Source organism: Orbicella faveolata, unplaced genomic scaffold, assembly GCF_042242905.1.
Source record: "Orbicella faveolata isolate gen_17 unplaced genomic scaffold, um_ofav_v1 contig_25, whole genome shotgun sequence".
Taxonomy (NCBI): domain Eukaryota; kingdom Metazoa; phylum Cnidaria; class Anthozoa; order Scleractinia; family Merulinidae; genus Orbicella; species Orbicella faveolata.
The window spans coordinates 14564194-14574041 of NW_028301553.1; the positions used below are offsets into that span (position 1 = coordinate 14564194).

The 9848-nt window shown below is 38.7% G+C and overlaps 1 protein-coding gene across 1 annotated transcript; it reads right to left on the reverse strand.

Annotated features, from left to right (window-relative positions):
* Window positions 1-6039: 6039 nt before the first annotated feature.
* Window positions 6040-9848, reverse strand: LOC110042003 (C-type lectin domain family 4 member E-like). The gene is made up of 3 exons (XM_089294159.1): window positions 9500-9848; window positions 9152-9269; window positions 6040-8567 (listed from the first exon to the last, which is right to left on the reverse strand). Exons 1-3 carry the CDS (start codon window positions 9836-9838, stop codon window positions 8128-8130), a joined length of 897 nt encoding a protein of 298 aa, XP_089150285.1. The 5' UTR covers window positions 9839-9848; the 3' UTR covers window positions 6040-8127.

Genomic DNA, 9848 nt, shown 5'->3' on the forward strand with positions numbered 1-9848 from the left:
TTAAGTCATTATTATTATTAAATCTCTCTTTATTTTTATTTACTATAGCTTATAAATGTATTAATTCTGCAAATGTTAAAATTGTAGTTTATTGCATTGCATTGTATATAGGTTTATGTGTATCAATAAAGGATATATTTTCGCAAAAAAAAAAACGACGAAATGAGGAATCTTAACGTTTCCTGGCCTTCAGTTCCAGTGCAAGAAAATAAGGCCTCGACAGTTGATACATGTTCCTTAGCATTTTTTTATTGCAACAATAACGTTACTTACAATACAAATATTGCCTACACTTGTATTTAGCAAGTAATATTGCCTATTACTTGCAATGGCGAAATAGCTTACAAAACCCTAGCACAGCTTGAAATACTTACTCTTCTTACAGTATTAACAGAACTTACAATATGTGTGGGAATGCCTTGTTTGAAAAGCTTCAGAAATTAAAAGATGACCATGCTCGTCAGGGGCAGTACTTCCTTGAGTACCTTAAGTTTTCCTGCACTCCAACATGCGATGGATGCCTTAATGAAGGTTGGACAAGAGGTGTTCCTGTCCAACGTTCTCCAGTTCCAACCCTAGATGCTACTTCGCCTGGAAAGTATTTACCATTCACTACGGCAAAGTCCATTGGAAACCAGATCGACAAGTTTCTCCCAAGCTAAGTGTCCAGATAAAGAGACTGTTCAACAAGGGAAAATTGCCCTCTTCTGAAGAAAGGTCTTTGCAAAAGGTATGTTCCCAGTACAACATGGACGAAACTGCATGTAAAAGTTATGTACAGCACCTTGAGTTCCTCGATGCAAAAGCCAAAAAAAGAGTAAGAGAAAGGAACACTCTTCCGCTTATTTCTTGGGCAATTGAAAAAAAATGTAAAAGCGCTTACGAACAAGCAGCTGAAAATGTATCTAAAGCAAAAAGGTCTTACGATAGGTGGAAGCAAGGCTGAGTTGATTGATCGAGTTCTCACCTACGCACGCGGAAACCTTAGTGTCAGAGATGCTGCAGAAGATGAGGAATCTCCCAATTTATGCGAAGACGACACAAGCTCAGAGTCCAGTGATTCTGATGACTCTTTAATGACTCTTCGACATCCGAGTCATTTCAAGTTATGTTTGCACCAGAGGAAGAACTCCAACAAGTAAACTAGGTATGAGGGAATCAATGGGAGGAGACTATTTTACAGGGGGGGTAGCCTTAATATTATCATTATGTGAGGGGGTTGAAATTAAATTTTTCTTAATGAGAGGGGGGTATGACTTAGTTTTGGGGCATATTTCACCCATTTTCCACCCCGCCCCCTCCTCGTTCTCCAGGTAATTATTGCACAGTCCCTTAGATAGCCCTGGGCGTTCTCTACAAGATGATACCATTTCTGTTGCTGTTGGTTATAACATGATATGATGTCAAATGACGTCATTTGACCCGCCATGTTGGATTTCAGTATTTTCTTAAGAGTGCGTCCATGAGAAAACCAGGCAATAAGTGATACAGCTCAAATCACCGATTTCGCTCTAACTTGGCACAAATGTTGGGTTTGGTGAGTGTATGATTGTGGCAAAAAAGCTGGTCAAGATATTTGATTCCCTTCAACTTGCGGGGACCCCCTGCAAAAATGGTCATTTGACATTAATTTCTGCATATTTAATTCGCCATCTGTGGTTTAGTATTTCTGCAACAAGAAAAATCATGTGAAAATGAAATCCACTGGATCATGTTCTACATCTATCAGTCTAAAAGCAGCTGCCTCACCCATTAAAACTGACTTTAACGGTGATTCTTTAAGGTACTTTTCAATTGGCACTAAAAGTGGCGCTAAAATTGGCACTAAAAGTGGCTCTAAAACTGACACTTAATTAAACTGGCTACAACGGTTCCACCTCAGGTGGCAGTAAAATAAAAATGATGACTTTTCAGATGGCACTAATAGTAGCGCTAAAAGTACTCCTAAAGGTTTCACTTGAAATAGCAGCAAAATAAAAATTGATCTAGGTCCCTTATAGCTAGGACTCATGATCAGTACACGTATTACTAATTTAATTAAGTCACTATTAATTTTACCTAAGCTAACTTAGCACCTTTCTCCAGTCCAAGGCGGTTGGCAAACACATGGAAAAGTTTGTTTTTCCTTGTCAGGCTAACAAGAACTCCATTAAAACAGCTGGTGAAATGTAGAAAAAAGAATTAATGAGATTCATCAGTGGTGAAAATAATTGACCAAACCTTGCAAATAGTCAGTTTCTCAAATAAATTGGCTTTATTTATCTCTTTGCATAACCGAGGAGTGTTTTCGTTTCGCGAGAAAGATACAACTATTGCTGGACTAGCTCAAAAATCTAAAATCACTTTAAAGTAATTACCATGAGCAGCATCGAGAAAGTAACTCCCTGTTGATCATGAAAGTTGGTGTCGTTCTTGATGAGGGAGATGTTCTGCTTGTTCAGTTCACAAGTTCCTTTGCCCTCTTTCTTGGATGACATCTTGTAGTTTGTAGAAATACACCAAGCGTTCCTCACACATTGTTGGCCGCACTGGGAGAATCAAACCGTTTCACAACGTATCCGTTAAGCTGCTTATTTTCTCGCATAGCAAAGTACGATGAACGACGAGGCGCAAAGTTTTCTTCAGCGCAGAAAACGGCAAAAGTTTGAAACAGTAAAAGTATTAAAAACAGTATACTTGGCATTGTTAAGCCGTGTGGGTGCTGGCCTCGAAGTTTGTGTCATGTAATTTTACTTAACGGAAACTTTACTTTATTTGAGCCCGTGGCGAATATGGTAATACAATTCCTTTCGACATCATGATTGGTTGATTTGTTTCGGCGTAATCAACTCGGGAATGGTCGGTAATCGTCGGTTTTCGTTAAAAATGCTGGCGGCAATATTTCTTATTTTAAAAATTTTTGTTGGAAACTTTACGGCTAAAATTTATATTCGTGGGAAATTAACTAACTGAGCCATTAATGTTTGTATTCCACTTTGTATGTCGTCTATGTAGTGTTTCTTCATTGTTCAAGAGCAAATAAGTAGCAGTTTAACCGACTTTGATCTTAAGTTAACTCTTAACTACATTTAAGTTATTCCAATGGAGAACATAGGCCTCACTCGACATATTCGACAGCCTGGCGAAAGCGAGCAAAATATACTCTTTAATCATCCCGCAAACTCCAACATTTTAAAAGCGTGTAATTTGAGGATCAACCTCTCCAGAAGGCGACGTTTCAGGCACTATTTCCGTATAACCCCACATCAATAAATTCCGAAATAAAAAAGAGGAACTACTCCTTGATTCGTTACAATAATAATAAATAATACATAAATATTTATATAGCGCCTATCCAAGCCTGCTCTAGGCGCTGTACAATTCGCCAAAATGAGCTGTACTAATCTTAATAATTAACAATGTGCATTTAAGAAAGTAATAGAAAGTAAAAATCGCTAAGAATAATAAGTTTTCTTAAAAAGATGAGTTTTGAATTTAGATTTAAAAGAACTTAGATTGTCACATGAGCGGATAGAAACAGGTAGACTGTTCCAGAGTTCAGGAGCGGAAACAGCAAAAGCTCGAGGACCATACGTCTTCAGGTGAAAATTCGCGGGGTTAAGAAGTAATAAGTGTGATGATCGGAGGATTCTGGACTTAAAATCAGAATGTGAAGATGACTGCATTGAAGTCTCCCAACTGATACAGAGGTTTTCTTTGTTTTCGGTTACCTGTAGTTTTTCTTATTATTTATTTGTACCTTTTGTAATTTTGTTGAAATTATGGTTACTTTCTTTCTTTCCTTTTTAATATAAACTCTTACCCCCGCTTCGATTAGTTCTGGAACTAGTTGCGGGGCCAAGCCATTGTAACTGTATGTCAGAAAACAAAATACAATTAAAGTTCAAAGTTCAAAGTTCATCACATTTTCCCAAAACTTTCTGATTTTAAGTCCAAAATATGGAAAATTCACAAAAAGCTCGGCGACTTTTGGCTCAATAGAAAGCCATACTTACATATACATTGCTGCTTCAATGGCTGAGCTAATACAAGACAGAAGAACAGCAGAGAATTAGATCTCGGGGAAAGACTAACACTCAAAATATCTGCACTTAAAAATATACTCCCCGACTTATCAATTGATTTCAAAGATCGAGAACTTGTTACATCCATGCACAATGAAAACACAAGCGGCCGCCTCGTGCAATATCCTAAACCACAAGTGGTCGCCTCAGGACCACATGAGCCTCTTCTGACAGAGAACAACTGGGGCATTACTTTTTTCTGCGCCAGACAAACTGCATTCCTTGTCATTCCACTTCACCATTCTGTACGGCACTGCATACATGTGGGCACATTTCTCTTTCACGTGATTCGGTTCCCCGCTTGCCCATGCAGAAAACTGATCCGCTAGTGGAGTGCCATCGATCCAGTAGAACGCATCTCCAGCCGACGGATTTCTGTAAAGACCAAGCCATGCACCATAAAATGTTACTTTTTTTTGCTCCTTCAACAGGTCAAGAGTAAAGTTATTCTCATCTTGTGATCTGATTATAGCGAGGTCTCCTCGCAGATTCTGGCGAGTAGATCGAGCGGTGCTCCATTCGTCGGTCGGAGTGTCGATGACGTGGTAACATGAATTTCCGTGATGGACCCAATCTGGCGGACAACCTTATCGAGTTAAATACAAGAAAGGAGTATAAATATTTCAGTCAGAAGAACTATACGAAAATTAGAGCAATTAACATGTGACCTGGAAATGACTATGAAACAAATTTCAAATGGGAAATTAAAGAAACATTTTAATTGGCTGAGCAATCAGAGCCGACAACACGCACCCTTTTGTTTGCATGGTTATAAAAACGACGCAAAGCAATGCGCACAGATTGCAAGTAGCGTTCTCTTTGACCTCACGCGCTTTTCTGTTAAGTCAATCGAACAAAGTATCTTAATATTAGGGATGTGGGGGAAACCGCTCAAAGTTTGTTTTAATCCTAACACAAATGGTAAACAGGTGCAAAAACAGCTTTTCAAAGTTGTGCGAAAACTGACTTTGAAATCAGCTTTGATATTCTGATTTTCATTCTGATCGCTTCTTTATACAACTTTTCAGTTATATGACATTTTTGACAAAGAGTCTGTCACATTTTGAAGCCGGTGCAAAGTTTTGGCTAGAGACTGACAGGATTTGTGAAAACAAGGCCACGAATACCACGGAAAGTAATTACTTTAATTTTTAATTGTGTTTTTTTTTTTTTTGGTTTTTTTTTGTTTTTTTTTTACGGTCATGTAATTATTACCCGATCTAACTTCACATCTGTCTCCAGTCCAAGGTGGTAGATACAAGCATGAAAAAGGTCAATTTTCCTTGTCAGGTAAACAAGAACCTCCATTGAAGCAGCCTCGTGAACAAACATCCCTGATTAAAAAAAGAAATGGGTAACATAAAGAAATATCAATATAATATGAATTAAAAAAAGCCGTGAGAACCGTTTGAGAGAAGCTTGCAATAGCAATCCAAAAGATCTCACTACTTTTCTCAATTGCATGGGCCGTATTCAACATTAAACAGGACTTATTTAGTCGTTTGGTGAAAAGATATCATTTGTGGTAGACTAATCACCACATATTAATTAACTTTAGCATCATAACGAAAGTAACTCCCTGCTGATCATGAAAGTTGGCGTTTCGTTCATGGAGGAGATGTCGTGCTTGTTCAGTACACAAGTTCCTTTGCCGTCTTTCTTGGATGACATCTTGTAGTTTGTAGAAGTACACCAAGCGTTTCTCATACATTGTTGGCCACACGATAACAAACTGGGAGAATCAAACCGTTTGATAACGCATCCTTTAAGCTGCTTATTTTCTCGAAATTCAAAGTATGACGAACGAGAAGATATGAACTTTTCTTCGGCGGAGAAAACGGCGGTAGATTGTAATAAGAAAATTATCAAAACTTTTGTTTACCCCATGGCTAACAAAAGTTGGTCCGAGCAGCGAGGATTATAGTGAAACGTCAAATTACTCGCTTTGTAAAATGACGGAAAAACATCAGGCAAATTTATTTAAGAATTTGTAATTTACTGTGCAGTGTCTAGCCTATTAATACATTTGCGAGATGGTCTAAAATCTGCAAGGTAAAACAAAAGACTCGACTCCGTAAGACGACATGCATAATTGGTCGATTTCGGTCAGTGTAATCAGTTCGCTGGTGGTTGATTGTCGCTGGTGGTCGGCGACCATCGTTTAACAGGCGCTGTCGTAAGTTCTCGTATCACTGTCATCTTTACTAGTTAAACTTAGTTAAAGTCAGACATTTCAGACAAGGCAGTTGCTAATTAATGCGTTCTAAATCCAAAGGCGCGAGTACTCATGCGTACAACTTAAACTTTGTCACGCCAACATAAAAAATCTTGACAAAGAAAAATCTGAACCATTTCTAGCTCTTCCAATGACAGAAAACGCGATCTCGACAGCTGGTACATGTGCTTTTTTCTTGAAACAATAACGTCACTTACACAAATGTTACCTACACTATATATAGCTAGTAACATTACGTACAATACCGAAACAGCTTTGAAAACCCTAACATTATACTTGCGACAGGAGCCCATCACTAGGAGCGTGCAACTACCCCATATTCCTGTCACGGCGTGTTCACAAATCGATCTATTTTTAGTTTGAATTTACCGCGAATTCAGACCCCGCAGGAACCTTAGTGACCAATCTCAAGCAGGTACTTAATTTTTAACTGACGTCATCATTTTACCGAAAGATTAAGGTGGCTTACAACAGTTTTTTTCCGAGATTTAGTAGCGTGCGCCATAATTGCCTGCCAGACGTCAGTACAAGTCGAGCGTGCAAAAGTGACGCAAGTGGCCCTAAGAAGAAACGAAAACCACTTCAGCGCTTGAAAAGCGTTAAGTCACTTTTAACTTGATTTACGTAACGATAGTTTAAAACTTCGTTCAAACATGTGTTTAAGACTAGAACCAATAAACTATGACAAAAAATGTCGATAAACAACTGGTAAAAGAGTTCTAATTTACCCTTGCTTTCTCACACGCGATAAATGGCGTCACATGAGCGCGCGCTTAAATATAAGGCATGCGCAATTCAATTCTCGTCCAAGGGTGTAAAAGCCACACTTTGATCGAGGATTACTCGTAAACCTACCGTGCAACCCATGATGAAATTTTCACATTTGACTTGAGGTGTGGAGAACGTTTTGAGACTGTAGCGTGACAACGTCACGCTAATTAAATGATTTTGAGAAAAACGTCATTTAAGCTGCTAGTGCCCAGTCTCTCCTTGGGTACTCGGTCGTTCATTTTGGCAATTTGTTGACGTTTAAATTGTTCAAGTTTCACAAAGAATGGTAAAAGACTTCAGCAAACAGTAAATAGACAAAGAAAAAACATCTTGGAACGTTTCAAAACAGTTAGAGGTTGGACTTTCGCAATCCATCAAAACTGTAGTAAGCCACCTTAAAAAAATAGAGCCATTTTTTTTCCTCACCGATGTGCGCTCATGTAGACCGGTACTGACCTATTTCGGGGGAAAAAAAATCTAAAACTAGACCGGCGTGTAAAAGTGCCATGACATTGGCTTAGCATGGGAGTGATGAGCTCGTGCTTGCGATACTAACTCCACATACAGTGGCAACATAACGTACAATTTAACAACCATAAAACAACTTACAATTTTAGCATCAGTTTCCTGATTAATAGTTAGTATTACTTGATTATAACAGTGCATCATGCTAGACTTTAACTAACGTTACTTTACTATATTAACTTGGCTAAATGTTAACACACAGTGCTGTTTAAAAAAACGAAAAAAATATGAAATATGCTATTTAACTTCATTTCCTACGCAGAAATTGCATGCAGATTGCGACAGCGGCTTACTTTACATACCAGGCACATTTACAGTTAAATGATAAGAGGCCAGAGGCCAAAATGGCCGCCTTAACAGTTGCTCTATACAGCTGCTTTCTATCCTCTAGGTACAGGTATTAACACTGACAAACTGTTTAAGCCGGACCCACCAGTGAAACACTGGGGCAGGTGTGTGTGTGTGTGTGTGTGTGTGCGTGTGTGTGTGTGTGTGTGTGTGTAGGGTGAGAACCAAATGGTCGCCTCTTCACTATGATCGCATGAGACGTTTTTGACAGAGGACAACCGGAGCTCCACTCTGCTCTGAGACAGGCAAACTGCATTGCTTGTCATTCCACTCTCCAGGTTTATATGAAGCCGCATATATTTGGACACATTTCTCATTAGGGTTATTTGGCTCGTTGTCTGCCCATGCAGAATAATGACCCGCTAGTGGAGTGCCATCGATCCAGTGAAACGGATCTCCATCCAAAGTTTTTCTGTAAAGACCAAGCCATGCACTCTCTATTTGTACCGTTTTTTGGTTTTTCAACAGCTCAAGAATAAAGTTATTCTCATCTTTTGATCTGATTATAGCGAGGTCTCCTCCCAGACATTGACACATCGCTCGAGCGTCCCTCCATTTGACGGTCGGAGTGCATCTGACGTAGTAACATGAATTTCCATGAAGAACCCAATCTTGCTGACAACCTAATCGGGTTAAATATAGGAGAGGAGAACATTTCAGTTTAGAAATACTCAAAACTTAGAGCAATTTTGCTCTAAAATTATTACGCGTTGGTACGAACAAATTTTAAACAAGAAGGAAGCAATTTATTAGCTTATCGAGCGTAACCAACATACGCGCATGGCTATTGGTTGGTTTAATTTAGGAATTAAGCAAGGAAAGCGTACTGCAACCTTTCACGTAACTCGTTTTTCAGCTTCTAATGGTCACTAGAACAATTAGCGTTATCTCAATGATAGGGATAACTTAGCTGCATGGGAAACTCAAAGTTAATAACTTTTAATCCTCATACAAATGGCAAACAGTTGGAAAAAAACTTTTCAAAGTTGTGCCAAAGTTGACCTTTACACCAGCTTTGATTTTGAGTTTCACACTGTCAGTGTTGTCTTTATACAACTTTTCAGCGATGACGTTTGACAAAGAGCTTGTTACATTTTGCAGCCGAGGCAGAAGAGCCTCATCAAACTTGTAAAAACAAGAACCCCATGATTGTCATGAAATGTAATAACTTTTCAATTATGTTTTATTACGGTCATGTTATTATTACCAAATTTAACTTCACATCTGTCTCCAGTCCAAGATGGTAGGCACGAGCATGAAAATGTTTGCTTTTCCTTGTCAGGCAAACAAGAACCTCCATTGAAGCAGCTCGTGAGCAAACATCCCTGATTAATAAAAGAAATACGTAAAGTAAAGAAATATAAAATTAAATGAAAACCCTGAAAAATTTTTTGGGAAGCCTGGAATAGCAAGCCTAAAGATGTCACTACTTTTTCTCGATTGCACAAGCTGGATTCAACGTTTAGGAGGAATAGTTTGTTTGGCGAAAAATTAAAGGTGCATGCCACTTTTGTGGTAGACTAATTCAAATTCGAAATTGCATAATACTATTTACCTTTTGCAGCATAGAGAAAGTGACTCCCCGCTGATCATAAAAGTTGGTGTTTTCGTTGATGAGGGAGATGTCGTGCTTATTCAGTTCACAAGTTCCTTTGCCGTCCTTCTTGGATGACATCTTGTAGTTTGTAGAAGTGCACCAAGCGTTTTCTATGCATAGCCGGCCGCACGATAACAAACTGGGAGAATCAAACCGTTTGACAACGTATCCCTTAAGCTGCTTATTTTCTCGAACTTCAAAGTATGATGAGCGAGATGATATGGAGGTTTCTTTAGTGGAAAAAACGGAGGTAGATTGTAATAATAGGAAAAATATCAAAACTTCTGTACACCCCATAGCTAAGTGA

What these genes read in the sequence shown, in the direction of transcription:
- LOC110042003 (XM_089294159.1), bottom strand. Translation starts at nt 9,838, where the DNA reads ATGGGGTGTACAGAAGTTTTGATATTTTTCCTATTATTACAATCTACC. An exon ending in CTTTCTCTATGCTGCAAAAG is followed by an intron (nt 9,270 to 9,499) that starts GTAAATAGTATT and finishes TTTATTAATCAG; the next exon opens with GGATGTTTGCTCACGAGCTG. An exon ending in CAGATGTGAAGTTAAATTTG is followed by an intron (nt 8,568 to 9,151) that starts GTAATAATAACA and finishes TAACCCGATTAG; the next exon opens with GTTGTCAGCAAGATTGGGTT.